At 39.6% G+C, this 20,971-nt stretch overlaps 1 protein-coding gene across 1 annotated transcript in view; it reads left to right on the forward strand.

Annotated features, from left to right (window-relative positions):
* ptprua (protein tyrosine phosphatase receptor type Ua) overlaps positions 1–20,971 on the forward strand; it is a 188,496-nt gene that overhangs the window by 127,417 nt on the left and 40,108 nt on the right. Inside the window, exons 11-17 of the mRNA XM_040122540.1 lie at positions 2,711–2,813; positions 4,488–4,767; positions 8,061–8,097; positions 15,276–15,414; positions 17,378–17,407; positions 17,849–18,009; positions 18,351–18,538. Coding sequence (XP_039978474.1) covers positions 2,711–2,813; positions 4,488–4,767; positions 8,061–8,097; positions 15,276–15,414; positions 17,378–17,407; positions 17,849–18,009; positions 18,351–18,538 — 938 coding nt within the window. The remainder of the gene's footprint in view (positions 1–2,710; positions 2,814–4,487; positions 4,768–8,060; positions 8,098–15,275; positions 15,415–17,377; positions 17,408–17,848; positions 18,010–18,350; positions 18,539–20,971) is intronic.

The following is a 20,971-nucleotide window of genomic DNA, read 5'->3' on the forward strand; positions in this document are numbered from 1 at the left end:
AAATTATCTTAATTTTCCTTCATCCAGACAGCTTTCAGACCTGCATTGCCTTTGTTTGTTGCAGACCTGAATTGTAGTGAACAAAAATGTTCAGCTTGAACGGTTTGGCTGAAAACAGCTTTGTTCAGCCAACATCACTGCAAACTCAGTCTTTATTTACCATTCAAAGGCGACACAGCAGCTCAAAAATTAGAGAGGCAGTGTTTGTGAGTGAAAAGGTTGCCGGCATGGATCTTGAGATCTGTCTGGAAAATCTGTCTTTGGGAATGTGAAACACCTTTACTACAAATTGGGATCTACCGGCTGTTTTGCCAGTCATGTTTACTCTGATGAAACATCACATGGTATAGTGATGTTTCACCAGTAACCGTATAAGGAGTTAGTAGAGCTCGAAACACAAAACAAACTGAGTACGTGCGATTCCACGCCTTTTTTTTGTTGTTGAAATGCCGCTAACAACCTATGTTTATGTTAGTCTGTCAAGGCTCTTAAATAACCATGTTGAAATTGACTTTTGTGTCTCAGAAGCTAAGGTTGAAGTAGTGTAACACTTTTCTTTTAACCAGGAACCAATACAAAGATTCCCGAAAGTTAAACATGTTTCTTTTCAACCCAAACCACAATCTTTCTTTAACTTTAATTACTTACTTTGTGCTTTAAAAAATAATATTTATGCACAAAATAATAGAACATGGAACTACACAATATTGTTGATGTTTAAACATATGCTTTAACATAAATATTTTTTGTCACCAATGTTTGCTTTAATTTTGGTCGACTGTTTGGGTCTTAAATCGGGAATGACAATAATGTTTCACAGGCAAACATCCATCTAAGTACGTCCACAGATCTGTGTCCAAACCAAAACTGCATTGCATTAAATCAAAGCTAACACTCAAACTAGAGTGTTAGCAACAGACTAGCAACTGTGTTTTGGTACTGCCAACAACTATTGTATTCATTCTTGCATATTAATTTTGCATTTATTACATCTGTCCTTGTTCACTTGACACTCTTTTTTGACACTTTTATGATGCTACATAAATAAACAGTAAAGCTTTTGAGGTTGTCATTCCAGACAATGTAATCGAAATGAGTCACTTGGTTTTAATGCAGTTTTGTTTAGATTTTGGACAGAAATACGTGGATATACAGATTTAGCCTGTTTTCCTGTTGAACATCATTTTGTTACATTTGACAACCGTTAAAAGTATGAAAAAATGTCAACTATTGTTAAAGTTATGTCCTGTTAAGTAATCCACACAATTTGAGAGCACAATTAAGTGGATTATGCACACAAATCTTTTTGAGTTTGAGAGCATGATTTATCAATTTGTGCAGGCTTATTACGTTTTTCTTCACCACGGTACTTGTATAAATGAGCAAATTATCATATTAATACATTTTGAAACATAGGCCTATTAGTGACCCCATTTCTGCACAAACATACCTAATTAAATTGTGCACTTCTAATGTTTTTTTTAGCTATAACACCTTCTACCCTAAGCAGCTATTGCTTTAGTGCATTTAAGCAAGGCATTTGACCTGTAACTGCGCAGGTGTAATAGAAATGGCTGTACTGGGCTCTACAGGAACTAGATGACTCTGAAGAATGCTATCGCTTATGCAATAAGTGAGGTTGACTTTTATTCTGTAAGTAAAGGTTAATATTTGAAAAATATCAAAAAAATGATTACAAATATCGTTGGGCTGTAGTGGATCTAAATGTTGTAAAGCATATGTTACCAAATTAATCTCTAGATTCCTTTTGTTATTGTGACCCCACACAGTAGATAATGCAGCCTGTTCACTACCCCTTCATATTATCTGTACCTGTTCCATCTGGTTTAGAAGGTGGCCTATGTAGGCACAGCTGTCACGGTATACAACTCAACCTACAGTATCGCATGCTCTCTCTTGGCTGTGCTGTCAGAAAAGCCCGGCAGGAAGCTAGCTCCTGCACCGTCTTTGTAGCAAGCATGAAAATATAATGTCGCACTATTAGTCTCTTCATAATTCACGTTGGATGTAACCACCTGACATGCACTAGCTGAAACACTCCTCAACACCGCTATGTATAATGCAGACCAGTTTGTGTTTTTTGGATGGCAGGTTAGACAAGCAGATTTTTAAAACATGCATTAATGCCCTGCTTCAGAAGCAGAAACATTTTCACTTCCATTCTGGAGCCTTTTTGTTTCAGCTTAACTGTTATACCAGGATAGCCATTTGCTTCACCACATACTCCAGTTAATTCACTCCCTGCAGTAAAAAGAGATGGGAACACTCAACCTCATTGTCCCCAGAGCTTTTCTGAGGTTGTGCAGCTTTGAGATCTGTCCTAATTATATTATAAGGGTCTCTTGTATTATCTGTAGTTGGCTGCTGTTTCTAGTCATCATCAGTCAATGGTGCTGTGTGGGAGGCCTCCACACACTACAGTACTCGGGGGACATGTGCGGGTAATGAATAAAGATAGTTCACTTTATCTTTTCATATAGGGGTGGATACATTACTAAACTATCCAAGCAGAAGTGCATCTGCATATCTTTTTAAACTCTCAAATCTAAACAAAACATGTTTGATATTTTCCAGAAATTGCAAAAGTTAGATACTTAAAATGATTCTGGTTTTCTTCCACAGTATTTCAACGTTTTTGACTCTGCCTTAACACTTCTGTATTGTTTTCCTACTCCAATTCTTTTCTCAGCCCCGGTGTTTGACTATGAAGACATCCCCTCTCCGCTGAGTGAGTCGGAGAGCACCATCACCGTGCTTCTGCGCCCTGCACTGGGGAGAGGGGCTCCTGTCAGGTACAACTAATGCAAGCTTCACTTCAATGCCAGCATTCATTCAGTGCTCCTCCGTGCTTCGATATTTATAGCTGCCATCAAAAAGAGCTCTGTAGAAAACCAGAAGATAGCTCTTTATGCTTGTAGCATAGCAGATAGCAGACTGTCCTGATTGAGCTCGTATTGAAACAAAGACCAAAAAAAACCCATAAATACAGAAAAAAGTTCACCATTATCACTCCTTCTATCCTGAAACCTGACTAACCACATCAGAGAGCATTGGAATGACACCACATGTCAAGCCATCATATGTTGACTTTCTGACAGTTGTGTCAATGCAACGCGCGAAGAATCGGGGTTTTTCAGAAAAATGAAAACACTGGGTTTTGAGAAAAACTGGAAAAGAACATTTAGTCCTTCGTGGTAGAACAAATTCTTAGTCAAAGATACAGTAATGTAAAGAGAAATAAATATTTTGCAGCATGTGTGGTGAGGTCTTGTCAAAGAAAGACAAAACGGGATCTAACTTTCAATGGAGCCATAAATATTCAAATCTCTTGAGAGCTATGACATGAGTTTGCAAGAAAGACAAACTGTGCTGTTGGATTTTTTACTGGTGCCATAGTACTGCACATGATAGAACATAAAAATTAAAACACCATCACGAATTTTCAAGGGGGATTATTATAATTTACATATATTACTGTACATAATTAGAAGTTTATTTTTTATAATTCATAAAACTGTTATTCTCCATTTTGTGATTTCTTTCGTCATATAGAGGCACTATTCCCACTATGATTATGTTTTTTTCCCCCTTTTTGTTCTTAAAAAAATGTATTTGTAGTTGCTTTCATAAATACAAAACATAGTTTTGTTTTTTCCCTCTGAAAAATGTTTTTAATATAACTTGAACATTAGTATGATAGTTTTGGCCATCCTTCCTATCATTACTTATTGTATTGTATTCACCAAGTTAATTGCTGAGATCTGAAAAATGCTAAAAAATGAGCGACGGGGGATGAAGCACAAGCAGTCAGACAGGTTGTAAACAAAAACCCCCAGGTTAGCCAAATTTATTTTGAGGAAAAAACAAAGACAAATGGTAAACATATTACCTAAAATCTCTTTTGTAAACATCCATCACAGTTTACAGATTGGCTTCCTGGTTCAACTTTGATCTGCCATACCTACCATCTTGTACAATGAGGGATTATTAATGTTTTACCTCCAAGTAAAGAGATAATCTGGCTAAACTTTTGTGTTTTTTTAACTCACTTATTGTACTGGTGGTGTTCCAGGATCTCAGCAATATAATTGTGCAGTGTTATATCAGTAAGTTCATCAGCACATACATAGAGCAACAAAAACAGACATACTGAATAAGTGTGAAAGCTCATTCTTGACCTTAGAAATAGCAGTTTAGTCAGTAGTCCCTTTTTCTATAGTACAGCCGTACAGTCCTAATGAGTGGATGGAATTTGCATAGTTGTCAGGCAGATGGCTGACTACTTAGATTGTGTGATGGAATGACATTTCTTTAACAACGCCCATTAGATGAAAGCCCAGAAAGAGGTAGTAAGTGAACTTGAGTTAAGATTGTTGACTGTATATTAAATAATTACAGTAGCTTGATTTGATTAGACTACTTTGTACTTTTTTTGGAGTACTAAACCCCAGACTGTCCTCCTACAGTGCCTACCAGGTGGTGGTGGTGGAGGAGGATGGGTCCCGTCAGGTGAGGAGGAGGGAGCTTGGCACCGTTGACTGTTTCCCCACACCAAACTCCCACAACGAGGCCCAGGCCAAAGGGGCTCCACATTACTACACAGCTGAGCTGGCTCCCAGCAGTCTGCCTGAGGCCACTCCCTTCACCGTTGGCGACAACCACACCTACAACGGGTACTGGAACAGCCCTTTAGACCCCACCAAGAACTACCTCATCTATTTTCAGGCCACCAGCAACTTCAGAGGGGTGAGAGCTATTAATATGCCTGACAAGGCTTTTGTTTCTGGAGCTCAGACATGCTGCTTTTATGTTTTAGCAACCTTGTCAGTCAATTTAGATTTGTGTCAAGCAAGTCAGAAGGCAGGGGGCAGTATGCTGGAGGCACTATCACAGAGGAAACAGTCCTCTGCATAAACAAGGGTTTACTTATTTCCCAATGGGGGTGATGTATCCAATGCATTTTTAGGATGGCTTTGGGTTGGTTGTTTCCCACTAGTAAGTCTTGGACCTGTTAATGTTGCATAATTTCTCAATGATACAATAGAGGCAAACAGTCAGTTTTTTCTCCCTGAAAACACTTCAGAAACATCACACACGCAACAAGGGCAAATTAAATCTTACTCCTGCATTTTTTATAATTGTCCAGTTGTCAGTTCCCCTCATATTCAAGCTCTTTAAAAACCTTAACAGTCTTTTTTTTCTTCAGGGAAAATCAAATACTGCCTCACAGGATTAAAAATATCTGAAAAGGAACTCACTGAGCAATTGGAAAAGTCACTGAAGCATGAATAGGGAATGTGCTGGCCCCTGTGCACAGAGGCAGTGAACGCAAATGTTCTCTAAATCATTATGCACATATGGAACTCACAGTGTATGTGCCTGCCTGCAGGTTCTCATCTAAATATCAGTACCTGACTCCTCAGAGGACGCAGCCAGTTTCCTCTGGGTACGAGTGGGTGGGCCTCCGGAGCCAGGAAGGCCAACAGTCAGCCTCTGGTTCTGGTCAGGACCAACACACTGTGTCTGACTAAAATTTCTCCCTTTTGATCTGAAATCAGCAGTGAACTTTTCACATAATCGAGAGCCATTTCTGAAGATTCTCCCCTAAGACCAAATTAAAAGCTCTGCTGGCTCAGCCGCTCTGAGACAGAAATCAGCCAACATAACAAACTGAATATTATAATTCATCTTAATGATTTTCTTTTTTGCCCTGCGAACATTTTCATCTCCAATCTATTATCTAAACTATAGTTGTATTTCATGAGAGAAGGGCTGCTCAGGGAGGAAGGAAAAAAACAAATTATTTTGACAATTACCCTGGAAAAATTAAATGTACAAGGCTTACTATGGACCATGAGCTGCCACTGAATTGAAACCGTAATTGCTTTGGCAGATATGCATTCAGTGGGGCTTGAAAGATGCATGATTGGTGCTGCCAGTTTCTTGTGAAACACACAAGCAGGAAACAAACACACACATTTCCAAGTATTTTCCTCTCTATTCTGTCTGCAGGAGTCATCTGGCTCTTAAGAAATATCTAGATTACTGCTATCTATTATACTAAAAATGAAAATAACAGCATGCTGATATTTTCCCTTTCAACCCTCTGCTGCATTTATCTTTACTCATCATCTGGGGTTACTTGTTAGTCTTCCTAGTTTTCACTTAGTGGATATACTGGCATGTTGGTTGGGAAGGGTTGGGTTCTGATCTGTTCTTGATCAAGCTCCAGCTTGGCAAAATACCCAGATTTGCTAAACTACCAAATCAATTATTGAATCTTTTATCTGTCCTTGTCCTTTTTTTTATTAGTATTTTTTGCCATGCTTATAACCACTTTTACTGTTTTAAATGACAAATGTAGCTGGTAGAATTTTTTATTACCTGTAGCCAATTAATGTTAATTCTCTATTTAAGTAACTTGATAAAACACTGTTATAAAACTTGGCTATTGTTTGCAAGCCAGTGCTTTGTTTAAGTCGCCGTCTGTACTGGAGTGGAGGGTGAAGTGATATTGTTGATCTGAAACCCTCAGTTTCAGTTAAAATCTCCCTACTAAAGCTGCACGGATCATATAATAATAATATTTTTTTATATGAACAATGGACTGACAATGATGACTATATGTAATGTGAAAGGTGCTACTCGTAGTGAGGAATGAACAGAGAATTATAATACAATTCAGCAGATCCAATCAGCTCTGCAAAGAGTTTCAGCATCTTTAATCTCTTTGTTTGGTTTTACAGCCCACAACTTTACTGTATAGGTTTTGTCTAACTACTCTTATCAACCCCCCTTCTAGCAGAAGGCAGATGACTTGAGTCAAAAAGGTCTGATAAATCCTTACACTACCTTGGTAGAGAACAAAGACAGCTAAAAGAGCGGGAATATATGGTCTAAAATTTGTCAGGTGGATAGAAACACAATTACAAATGAAGGCTAATGTTGCTACATGTCTTTTAGCTAACATGTTCACCATAACAATTTTGAAGGTGTGCAGGGTTACAAGTACATTTATTTCAGTGTGGTTGATACATTTATTCAACATTTCATATCTCATTTTGCTCATCCTATTTTGGGTTATGTTGAAGACTGTAAACATTACTTAGTTGTACCACTCAAAACTGTAGTGTTTCTGTCAGACAACAAAACATAATTACATATCTCAATGAATGTATTAATTTTTGTTATTATAACTTTATGTACTTACAAATGCTGAAAGCTTAACCCTAATGGATTCTGCAAGGGATTAGGAAAGATTCATATTTGATTAGCACATCTAATACTGTAATCAGAGTCGATAAAATGCTACTGAAATCCACCCCGTGGATGGGGATTCTTCAGTATGTTGTAAATGCATCTCCTTAACAAGATTGGCGGGTCAGTTGCATTAAATTGCTACTTTGCCAAACACCCGTTTTTCTGTTCCAAAAGGCCAAAAGTCCACCTTGACAGAGGACAAGATGACACGACATAATACCTGCCACTGCTTTAATAACCCCAGGGTGCGAGTAAATATGACTTATCTGTCCCTGTAAGACATGAGAGGAGATGACAATCCACTTGTAACGGATTTCCAAAAGGTAATTTAGCAACAGTTTTTGGGGACAGGTTTTTGGCTCCATTCTCAGAGCACAGATTAGCATATTTTTGCCCATAAAGACTGATATAACTCCCTTAAATCATTATTTAGCAACATACCCCTCTGAATTAGGGACAGGGGAGGCTGTTTTTGAGGGGTACAGTCAATCAGGGGACCCGGGCGAGGGACCTCACAGGGTGAAGGGGAGTAAAGGTCTCTCATATCACAAGAAGATGTCTTCCACGTGGAAGTTTCAATTATTTCCTCCACATAGTAAAGGTCTGGGTGTCTTTGAAAAACATGGCCACCTGTTTTGCAAGTTTTAGACAAGGTTGTGGATTTCAACAGACTGACTCATAATTAAGTTACAGTGTATTCGTTTTTTCCATCATGCTAATCATTGTGTCTTCATTGTACCAGGCCAAATTAATTAACTCAGCCTTTCTTTTACTCACAGGAGACCAGAATAAACTGTATTCGGATTGCTCGTAAAGGTAACAATTTCTTTTTTTTCAGTCATGAAGGTGCTACATGAATCGTTTTCACATCCATAAGTTATTATCAGATTAATTATAAATCATACTTTAAACATGGCAATCACAAAGGCTATCTTATGGTCTGTCTTTGTTCTTTTACATTGTTAGTTACCTTATTGGATTGCTGTATAGTTTTACAGCAGAGAGGTGCTGTTCTTTTTTCTGTTCAGGTGGAGCTTCAGCTTTATGACAGTCACAAATATCGGATGAAGTATATGTTAGAGAGAGACAAAGTCAAACCAATATTTAATGATTCTGTTCCAGAAGAAATTTTCATTCAAAATTACACTGACATTTGGAATAATGCTAATTACTAATAATCTGGCCCTGAATCTGACCCATATAACCTTACCCAACAGTGTGTCATGCAATTAATTGAACAGCAATGCCACTGCACCTTCAATGTCAATAGCTTGACAGAGAGAGGTGAGTTTAGTGGCCATGGATAGTTCAGACATGTCTAAACTATCCATGGCGGGATTCACACTGGACGACACATGCACATACTGGATGTGTAATGCATGTCATTTGAATGCAGACGACAGCCTTCAATCATGAAGTCAGTATTAGTGTGTCGACCGACATTGTTGACTGTTTTCTTGAGTTGTCTTTATGAAAACCCCAGGTTTGTTTGGGTCCTCTGTAAACTGATCATGGGTGTATTATAAGAATTGGATACCAGATTCCAAGATGGCACCCAGTCACTTGAATGAAAATTTCTCCCAAAGCACAAAAGCCAACAAAGTTTTCAGGCTTCTGGGTTTGGTTTGGCATCTTGTGGCCACTGCACATGCACATTAGTGTTTCTCTTTCTGGCCCCACCTACGCGTTCCCACCTTTTTTTGTTGTAGTACCACAAGTGGCCACTGGGACAAACTGGCTGGGCAGCAGGCTGTGACAGCGCCATATCCAGCTCTCTTAATAAGTCTAAGAAACTGATACATGAGTTGCATTTCTTCTGTTTTCTGGTAGTAGCTGTTCAAGCCATTGCTGTCCACAGTGGTCAATACACATGCCGTTTCAAACAGAACTCTGTATCATTAACTAACACTTACCAGTAACCACAAGTGCCACCAGATTACCCAAGGATTACAACTTTAAAGGCTGATAAATATCTTCATTGCTGAGATATGGGATCAAAGGGTTCTTAGGGAGAGCTTTACAACTGGAGTTCTGGGGCTGATACATCAGATACCTTCTTTAACAAGTCCCTGGTAAAACCCTTTTATCTAAACCACTTTTTCTGAGGTGAAAATGAATTTAAACTCGTACAGTTATCACCTTAACTCAGTTGTAATTCTAAAAAACCTTGTGGTTGCAATATATCTTGTTTTAGCCTCAGGTATACAGACATGCAGGTTTGCAGTGACATGGATGGGAAGATTATAAGGGATCATAATGATTATAATAAGTAGATAATAATGCTATATTCGAGGCTCATTTAACACCTATGTGCTCATGCGGTTGCCAAATGGACCCCTTTTGTTAAGCTGTGTCTTACAGTGTTGTATCCCCATGTCTCAGCAATTAGGCTGCAGAATAAAATGTTATTATTACCTACTGTAATGAGAATATGAAAATGAGAGGAGGGTTATAAAGAGGTAGAATTCTGAAAATGCTACCACAATAGCAGTAGCGCTGGGGTGAGACAGAGGCCACCAGCTGTCTTTTCCTTTTCAACTTAATGTTGAACAAGTGGAACTGTATTCTCTAGATATTCATAACCATTGTAGGAATTTTTGTAGGTCCAGTGGATTCAGCTATGTGGTACAGGGTGCATGTCAGAGACTTCAACATTTATCCTGGATCAGGCTGCTACTTAAGGGATATGACATGGTCTTAGTGTTGTTTCAGGAGCTGCAGGGAGGAAGCCCTTGTGCCAATCTCTCTTCAACAGAGACACCGGAGGAAATGTGAACGCGAACATGCATCCATGTTCTCACTCTGTCTCTCTTGAATCACTGACACTGACATTTTGCAAACCCCTTTTGGGCTTGGATGGCTTTGAAATCCAGGATGCAGTAGCGTTTCCTTTTTCTTTTCTTTTTTTCCTGAGAGAGAAAGCGACCAGGAGTGTTTGCTTGAGAGACAGACACAGATAGAAGGCTCTCAGTTCAAACAATAGGGGAGAGGGAGACAGACAGAGGGTGAAATGGAGTTGTTCCCCCCTTCCTCCCTCCTGAATAATGCCTGAAGTTTGTAGTGCTCTTGAGAAAGGTAGCAGTTAAATTGGATTCCTCTCCCTGAACCCTTTCTTATCTGAAGTGCGATGACATCAAAGAATCCTGCCTTACTATTGTCTGCCGGCATATCATGTAAGTAGAGTGGGGGAGGTGGTTGGCAGGCATATTTATAGAAGCAATTTTTTTACCGTAGTTGTGCATATGCGACTGTGGCAGGCAGACCCAGAGGACACGCTGATGTTCCTACAGTTCCCTCAGAGGTGGAATAGAGGTCCAGTTAAGACCGTCCCCGGCTGCATTTCATTTCCTCTCACCAGCTTCCTACACACAGATGCTGTCAGCTGTCTTCACCAGAATACCTGGCCAAGCCACCGCAGTGATGGGGGAGGGTTTTCCTTTCGCTACACCACCTGTGCGCTTTTATTTGTTTTTTGTCCTCAGATGAAATATGGCCAACATTAGCTGACACTAAAGAACGATGACAACATGTTCATTACAAATCAAATTATCTTGAAAGATTCCCCATTCTGCTACAAGAAGAGATTTTTATTCATGTCAGCTCAGCCAGCAGAGAAGCGTCAAAGTCACATTTAGCTTTTTGCAACATTTGGAAAGTTTGCTTAGAATTCGTGGGACAGCTAAATGGAATCCCATCATACACTAAATTCTCAAATACTAAAATGTGACTAAATAAGTATATTTACAAGTGTTGAGTGACAAAATAGGTAGCCTATATTTTAGGCAAGACTTCTCCTTGTCCATCCCCTTTATCTCCTCCCTTTGGCTGTTGATGTTGTTTGCTGGTAACGCAAAGTCAACACTTCCTCCATGTTCACCTGTGGTCTTGTTGAATTTAGCATCATGTACATTTTCACAGCACTAATTTAATCAGTCTAACAGCAAAGTTGCAGTATGCCATGCTTACCACTCTGCTGCTCAGAGTTGATCTCTTTAACAGAGAGAGAGCATAAGCATAATAAGCACAGCCAAATCAGGTACTGAACATAAGCACTAAATGCCCAGTAAAGCAGCACCTGCTAAATGGAACAGCCAGTATATGCATATGTGGATAAATAAAGACATGGTATCAGATCATAACATATCATATCATATAATCTCATATCATATCGTCTTATAGTACTTTGTCATATTATAAGATACAGCACTCATATCACAACAAACTCTAAGTAAACACTAAGTGAATTTAGAAAAGGAGAACATTAAGTAGTAGCATCTGTGTGTATTGAACTGCATTACTCTGAATTTCAATAGTACTAATTTTGCAACGTTCATTTAAACTGTTGATTTTACCCGTACACATACAGACCACTGAGACCACTTTCCCACGAAGTGGAAAGTGTTCCCATTCATGGGAACATGGTCTCAGTGGTCCACTTACCAATGTAGTCCACTTTGCCATCTCAGACTTTTGGACCCCACTGTATTTTGTCAAAAAGCAGTAGCCAAGTTTGAAACTAAGATAATGAGGGATCTGACCTGCCTTTAAGGATTGTTTGCTTGGCTGCTGTTGAAGCAGCTAAAATCATGTCTCTGTCCTGAGCAGACAGGTGAGCATCTTACCTGAATCCGAAAAACATTTGGGATGGACAACTGGGAAGGTCTTTTCCATGTATATTTTATAAGATGTCCATGATACTTCCAGAGGTTATTAATGTAGGAACAGGACCAAAACATGCATTAATTCTCCAGTTTCTAAACATTGGGAATTGAGACAATGACCTGATTTACTTTGTTTTGTAATATAGAATCTGTGAGTAACGACAATATAGGTTCTATGGACAAACTTAAAATTAATCCATTGATGTGCCAGATTTTTTGAAGAGTCAAAAAATATTACTAAATGTTTATTTCCAATCACATATCAGCCCGAGTTTATGGAGATCTTGTTCCTATTTCACTATAACTGGCAGGACTGGAACATCATATGTTGAAAGAACCAAAACCAAGCCTTTAATTTTGGTTTTCATAATATAAACAGAAATTGGATGAGAGATTGGAAATTTATTCCAGAGTACTCCGTAAATCCTCAGAGCTGTACGTAATTGCAAATAAAATAAATTAACAAAAAAAAAAAAAAAAAAAAAGGAAGAGACTGGTATAGGAAAGGTATCATTTAAATCCTGGAAGCAGCAAAGTCCTTTATCATTGAAAATATCATCTAATACATACATAACCTTGGTTTTCTATCCTTTAGTGGAATATTAGTATTCCAGATGGGGGATTTATCAGTTAGTGGATAAGAGATGTTGAAGAATTTCTCAACATTTTGCCACATAAGTAAGGTGTTCGTAACAACTGAGCCCATAGACGACAAAGCAATTTATTTTTCACATGGGAGTAAATGGAATCTTGGCTCCTGCTTGAGTTAGCTAATGCTCTCTCGATAGAAAGCCAAGCTCTTACATACCATAGCTGAAATGTCCAGTGATAGAGTTTAAATTTGGGGCAAGAAATTCCACCCTAAATGTCTAGTTAGAGTGGGCTAGCTTATGCTAGGGTGTTTGCTGTTCCATATATCATTTCTACAAACAGTATTGGTATCCTTCATGAAACATGGTGCAGTGGTGAGTCTGACATGACTGTAGTTGCACTTCTGGAATAAGTGCTATACACTGAATTTACCAAAGTGAGCTAATATATTATATTGAATTCCAGCCTTCTTCAAAGCCTAATAAGGGACGAGCCTGTATTTGCTTGTACTGATTGGATGTTTTTGATTTACAGTCTGATGATACTTTATCTTCTATTTTCTGTGTGAGCAAAATAATACAGTCTGTCTAAACTAATAAATTGCAGACCAATACAAGGGAATGATGAATCATGATGAAATATGCAACTCACTGTCTTTGCCCCTCCTCTCTTATTCCTCTGGATTTCCCTGCATGACCACTGCTGGATTTTTTGGTGCAATGAAATTTACCGTGATAGCCAATTTCTAAATATGGCCCTAGAAGCAGAATGACTCACCCAGCATGATTTGTGTAATTACAGCCAGTCTGTCAGGCTGTATTATCTGCCCAGGAGCTATGGTCACCATCAGTCCACAGCTTATCAAGCCAAACTCAGCATTCAGCCTCACTGTAAAGCTTTTTTTTCTCTTCTCAGTCACAGATAAAATGCAATTACTCCCCCATGAAGCATCTTTGCTTTGTTTAAATAATAGAGATGTTGTCCAGGTCAAACTTACTAAGACATGCCTGAGACCCTTAAATGATTCTATCTCTCTGTATTGTGATTTACTCCCTGCCTTATTTGTTTTCTCATCAGTGATATGGCTTATTAATGAAGAACATGCTGCCAGAAGTGTCATACTACTCCTTCAGTTCATTTATACTTAATAACAATTTTTCACCTTTGGATAAAACACAACAGGGACTTAAGATGATTCATAGATATTGAGATTTGATGCTCTTGGCTAGCTGAGATGGCAGTGCACTGAGACTGTGACATATGGGCAGGATGAAAATAGTTGCCTGAATGCATCAGTTTTGTAAGATAACTAGAGTGTTGTCTCTCCCAAGCCAGACATGTTTAAGTCTCCTTTGTAAGAAGCTCATGTTGCTGATAACAGTGCAGTGAAATAGTGTTCAAGCCCTTTCTGATACTGTCTAGTGAGCTCTTTATTGTGCAGCCTCTAGTGATTAAGTGTGGTGCAGCTTTGGCATGGTAATACACTGGTTTGCTTACTATTTTAGCTGGAAAGGCTCTCCTGTGTAAGCTCCAACTGGATCTTTAGTGACCTCTAACACGCCTCATTCCCTCCTGAGCTTGTTTGAATCAGTATAAGCCACAGAGTGAAGATTCTTGTCCTGTCAGTATTACTGAAGGAGACTCCATCAGGATCTGCGACAACGCCAACCTGTTTGCATCCATAACTGATTGTGTGTTCAATAAATTAGACTTGAAAGTGAGCTGCATTATGGTGATAGAGCTCAATGCAGGACAATCTGGATTGCAAGGAATCCCACCCCTTTGTGAGTGAGACTATTTCCTGGTAATGTAAGTATTGGAGTAGGGTGCAATCTCATTTACCCATATAATGTATGGCTTTGTCAAAAAAGTGTGAAAGGTATGCACTATACAGTATATTGCCCTCGAAAATTCCAGCAGTGAAACAAACCACAATCCCCTAATGCAAAGCATAGTAGTTTACAGATGCATCTAGTCATGCAGATGCTTCCTGTGTGCTCTACAACAAGGCAGTGTAGATTTTCATGAGGGCGTCTGATTATAACACATACAGTACCCACAATATTCTTAGTTTGCATCACTGTTTAGCAAATAGTTACTTTATGCAAAAACATGAGCAAGATATAAGCTAACACAATAAACAAATATGAAGCTCCTAATGCAATTTTTAGCTTCTGCTATAAAAGGCTCACAAAGGTCTTGCTGCCCTGGGCCCCAAAGTGATAACAGTACTGAATTTGAGTTTTATAATCCCAGGTTCGAGCACCACAAAATAAAATTCCTTTCCCCACCATTTTATTGGGGTGGAAGCAGAAATCTTAAGCACAGTTATCTCAAAACCTGGACAAATAAAACCAAAACAATTTGCATGGCTTTGTAAAAACCTCCACTGGGAGGAAGTGAGAAAATATATTTCTTTGGTCATTTGAGTGAGCTCACCATTGAGGCTCTGTTTGTGGTAAAAGAACAGCACACTCTTCTTGCTTTGTGCAAAAAATTGGTCAAACAAATCCGGCAGACTTCCTACCAAAGCAGACTTACAGTATCAAGACAAACACAGGCTGCCAATCTTCTTGCCAAAGGATTTGTTTTTTTATGGTAATTATGTTAAAATGAATGTAACAATGATTTATTGACATCAAACCACTACATGTAGCATCTTGTTTTTGCAATTAGAACTGGCTAACGTGGCTGCCTTTATCGCCTTCATTTCCTGACTTCTCTGTCATTCATGTTGTACAGCTGCCTGTAAGGACTCCAAGCGGGCTCTGGAGGTATCCCAGCATGCAGAGGACATGGGTCTGATCCTTGGGGCCTGTGTCGGTGGTCTGGTGGTCCTCATACTGCTTCTGGGGGCCATCGTCGTCATTGTCAAGAAGGGGTGAGCGGCTGTGAAAATGTTTGTGCGTCTGCTGGCCAGTTGATGTGAGATGTGAAGACCTTTTCCACAGTCAAACATTTACAGTCTTAAGACCTATTGTTCCTGTATAGCCAATCCAAAGGAGTAAATTTATCTCTATCCCACTTGGCAGCTAGGGTCTATTGAGGAAAGCATTTGGCAATGAGAGTGAATTACAACCACAGTTAGTGGAATGGTAGAGCATTAATCCTAAACTCTTCCACCACTGTCTCAGCCAAGCTCTTGTGTTTCATCTCATCTTGTAATTTCAAGGTCTGCATGTTGGCACATTCAAATGCAGCCTGCTCACACTGGAATCGTTGGCTGCTTTCCACCTGCAAATTACCTCTGTCGTCGATCGCACCTGCAGTGTATTCTTCCTTCGCTCGTTGGGCGATGGTGGAACACTCATCTGAGTGTGAAATATTTCATCAAGGGGCATGTTATTCCATTGCCCACTCAATTACATGAGGCAAGCAGCTGTGAGGTGCCAGTGGATGGGTTAGTAATTGGTTAGGAAGGTTGTTTTTGCTTTTTATTTAGGGATAAACCCCTCCATCCTGAGGAATTTTCTCACAGAGAATAGAGGGAGAATGAACAGGGAGGTCTGGACGAAGGAAGTGACTGATAAGATTCAGTGGGCCAATATAGCAGGCACAATAGGAGCCAGACAGCAACATGGAGGCAACAGAAGCAGACGTGTTTATATTTAGTTACAAAATATTGTCACTCTGCATGTACAGAATTAGACTCCATTATAATATGTTTTGGTTCTGTAATCAATAGGAAAATCAGAGATCCCATGCACAGCAGAATATTCAGTAGGGTGTTCACAATGCAGGAAATGAGGAAAGAATCAAAATGAAGAAAGGGCTTTCTGCGCACCAGAACTCAACTCTGAACCACTTTCAAACTTTGGGATATTTATTTAAACACTTTCTCAAGTGGATGTGCAAGCAACAATTTTTGCATACTGTATGCTTAATCAGGCTCAATTGCTGGTTCATACGAGTACATTTTCAAGTTTTGTAGTTCCTACTGTCTAATATATTTTAATGTCAGGTGCTGAATGCCTGCCTCCAACTTAAAAAAAGGTTGCTGAACTGTGTGAACAATTGACATTTAAGAGATGAAAGCAGTTGAAATGTCAGAAACTGTAAGCGATGAAAGCACTTGAAATGTCATTTAAAGTGTAAGTCAGAGAGACAGATGAATGCCACATATAAAAATACAACAATACATTTTATAAATACAAAATAGGCCTAAATTAGGAAGCTACTGTTTTTTGAAAGAGTAGACTAAAAAATGTCAGACGATGGACACCACCTTTTATTCCATGCATTCTTCTTCCATGTCAAAGCTTGGAACCAAAAATATCCGCAATGCAACTTCCCTCCCAACATTTTGGTCAGAGATTCAGTTGTTTTATGCTAGTAGTAGCTAATGTAGCCTTGAACCGCTACCGTCAGCCAGAGATAAGGAGCAGGCTAAGAAGTCTTGCAAACTCATTTCTTTCTAACTCCACATCCCTGGATTTTTTTCATCTTCAAACTTGAGGCAAATTATCAGATTTCACACAGCTCCCTCTGGAACTACAAAGGGCTTTATACAATTTTTTTTACATATGCAATAGAACTCCCCTAGACCTGGAAACAGTCTGATGGAGTTCCCCTTCATTTTTGATAACAACATCCAAATCACAGCAACATAAATACAGATATAATCCAAGATAAACCTCAAAAAATGTAAAAGTTTTGGCATGTGGCAAGCCCTCTCTTCATTTCTTATGCTCTGTCCTGCTTCATGATGGCTTGCTAAGAACATTCCAACGCACTGAGCATCTTCATTTATCTTTCTGATGCCCATCTTGAAAAACCATAGTCACCTCTCTTTTTTTCTCCTCACTCTCTGTCTCTCTCCTTTCCTCCTCCTTCATGCTAATCAGAAGGGACTTCTATTCTTACCCTTACTACCCGTAAGTTACTCCTTTCTCCATCTTCCACCGTGACACCCTGATGCCATTTTCCCCTTGCTTGCCCTTCGTAGTCCCAGGGTTACTAAAGTGGAAATAAGCATTGCTATCTCCAGCCCATCCTCCAGTACAGACCCCCCTTCCTCCTTCTCCTTCCCCTTTTGCGCCACCACCTGCTCCGCAACCCCACCGCCACCCCCAGCACTTTTCTGCTATCACCAAATCTCACTTTCCCCTTGTCCAGTTTCAATCTTGTAGCCCTTATATTTTCCCCTCAGTCCAATTTCTCATCTCCTCGCTTGTCCTACTTTCCTTTCTTCCTTATCTCTTCCCCTGTCTTTCTCTCATCCTGTATCTTTTCTGCTGTCCTCTGTATATTATTACTCCCTTCCCCTCTCCCTCTCTCTCTCTCTATCCTACCTCTCTGTACCTGCATCTCTACAGCAGGAAGAAGGTGGCTATAAACAAGGCAGCCATGTCCTACAGGCAGGAGAAGAGTCGGAAACTGAGCTCTTTAGACTGCAGCATGACAGAGCAGAGCACTCTCCAGCAGGATGAGAGGATGGCCCACTCCTTCATGGATGCCCACGGCTGCAACGCGCGAAGTAAGACAGCAGGGAACATATGGGTACTCTTGAGAAAGTGTCTGGTGAGATGAAGCTCCCTTCTTCCTGACCCTCAGCCATGTTTACTTCGAAGCATGTATACAATATGTTCTGCCAGGCCATAAGGTGCTCTCAACAGAGAAATCTACTGCAAGTCTCTTGTCTTTCTGAATATTCTGTCAGTCAGCGCTAACGTCTCTGCAGAAACGCTGCCTTTTCTTCCTTCAGCTGCCCCCTAGACCTTTCAGCCGAGTTTACATTATTAACAAAGAACAAAGTCTGTGTCACAGAATGCATGGTGTCAGTGGTCTAGTTTGAACTGTATTTGTTCATGCTCCCAGATGAACAGCGTAGCTCCGTCAACGAGTCCAGCAGCTTACTGGGAGGCTCGCCGCACCGCCACTGTCGGAGGAAGAGCTCACCGTATCACACAGGTCAGCTCCACCCTGCTGTAAGGGTAGCTGACCTCCTCCAGCACATCAATCAGATGAAGACGGCTGAGGGATACGGTTTCAAACAAGAATATGAGGTAAGAAATGAGAAAAGAAAAGGAGGAGATAGAAAGATACTCTAAAGTAGCTTTTGGTCTCCGGCTGTTTTCATGGTTTGGCTAGCCCCTTAGTACAAATTAAGGGAAATCTTGCAACAGTGTACAAGGATATTTTGCATCCAGCTTTGTGTCCCAATAGTTTGTGTTTGTGCCCTCTCCTTTTTCAACATGACAGTGCCCCCATACACAAAGTCAGCCAAAGAAACGGTTTACCAAGTTTGGTGTGGAAGAACTCGACTGGCCTCCACATGGCCCTGCAGGCTGTTTCACTAATTAAAATATGTTTCAGTTCAAATGTAGCTTACTGTATGTTGAGCATAGAGTAGGAGTCACAAATGGAAAGAGACTGGAGAGGGAGAATTGGGGGACTGGACGAGTTTTCCCAGGGAAAACAACAGCATCGCTCATTTCAGCAGGTGCTCCAGAACCACATATGTTTACATTCAAGTGACAAAGCCTTCTAGTGGCCATTGTAATTACAGCAACAGTAAAGAAGGAAGTAAGGTGACGTTGTTATAGAGAGTCAAAGTCCATGTAGGGAGGAGGTCTGGGTGGATGGATGGGACAAGAAAGCAGCAGACTTTAACACAGGAGACTGCTGTTCCTTTCCCATCTCAACTGCTGTTTCTTTTAAGCATGACCACGATCCTTAACCCTGTTATTATTATAACCATGATGATGAAGCTCCTCTAACCTTAATAAAGAACTCATTTTAACTGAAGCCTAATATTTGTCTAATCTTAACTAAGTACATAAATTAGCCCAAACCATAATCTTTCCATAAACAAGTTGTTCTTTTGCCAATGTCACATTATAAAACTAATTCATTTTTCAACAGTAGTTTGTAGCAATTTAGGAAGGCACAGACAAATAATGTCCTGCTAATAGGGGCATCAGGTCAAAAAATGCTTCTATTTGTCCTTCTGTATTTATTATTAACTTTTACATCTGTAAAAACTGTATTTTGTATTAATTTGGAGGATTTGAGTTTCAATGTAGATTTGAGACATAGCTTAAAACTGACACCTTAATCAAGTAGGTTTAAGTCATACTTTATTTTCTTTTGTCATGGTGGAACAGCAAGAAAAAATGTAGAGTTTAAATACAGAGAGCCAGATTTTTCCAGACAATAATGTAAAATAAAGCTGACACTGACATGCACACTCAGTACTGTGTTGTACAGTTACCATTATTTGAATTAGACGGAAGTGGCACAAGTGTGACTTTATGCTGCATTCACTTACGATGGGAATTTCTTGCTGGCTTCCCTTGATTAAAAGAAACAGAAACTTTAGGTGTTGACTTCAGTAGAATCTTTTACACCAAGAGGGAAGTCTTTCACAGACTTTTTATTTTTATACTGTTAATATTTATGACCATAATATTGTGTGGTACAACCAGGGTACAAGTACAACAGAAATTATCCATAGATTATCGTTGAATTATTAACAAAGTAACGTACAAACACATGTTTTATCATATGTCAGCTAGTTCACACATTACTTCCTACTGTTTCTGAACAATCTTCATTTCTGTCACTAGTTAGCAGTAGCTTTCTCTACCATACTACCCCACTTGACGTACTGGGTAAGATGTCAATCTCTGTGACAATGTTTTCATTACAGTTGGCTAGGTTGTAGTTTAAGTACAAGAATACGGGATGCTCTCTCTAACACCTAGATCACCTTTTCTCCAGTTGGCAAAAAAAGAAGTGAAAACAATATTACAGATGCTGTCGTTTTAGTAATTCATGTATATTTTTTAGGTGCAGTTAGTGTATTGAGCCTGTGTCTGTATTACTGCAGACAGCTTATGTCTACTTTGAAAAGGCTTAAATTGAGAATTTGATATTCATGAGCAAGCTGCGAAATGGTGTTTTACTTCGTCTGCATTACAGAGATAAAACAGATATACTAAACTTTCTGGTGTTGTGTGGACTAATTATGCTTTCCAAAGATACTCCTTTCCGCCGTCTTTTTACTTTAATTTGAGGTCTTCCACATCAAACAGTGGTGATAAGTCTTTTTTTGCACCTCCACCTGCTGGAAGCCAGAGGTACTTTTTCAATTCATTAAGATATCCCCTGAGGGGCCAACAAATTTCCCCCCTCCAAAATCAATATACGGGTCACTTTTTCACTCCTCAGTCTGGCTCCCCATCGCCTAGAGAAATAAACAAGATGAAGGAGATCAGCTTGCACACTGCTGCCAGACTTCATAACCCCTATTTCCCACAGGGTCATGCTGCGTCCATTGATCATACATGTTGCAAGGCATTGTGGGGGGTTGTAAATGAGTCAGTTCCTCGGTGTGGGGAGGGTACAGTATGGTGAGTATGTGTTTTGTTTTGAAGCCCACATCTGGAAACAGATCTAGTGAATAAACACAGTGACAGAAATTGTGTCCCCCTCCA

The sequence above is a fragment of the Xiphias gladius genome, chromosome 24 (genome assembly GCF_016859285.1).
Source record: "Xiphias gladius isolate SHS-SW01 ecotype Sanya breed wild chromosome 24, ASM1685928v1, whole genome shotgun sequence".
Taxonomy (NCBI): domain Eukaryota; kingdom Metazoa; phylum Chordata; class Actinopteri; order Istiophoriformes; family Xiphiidae; genus Xiphias; species Xiphias gladius.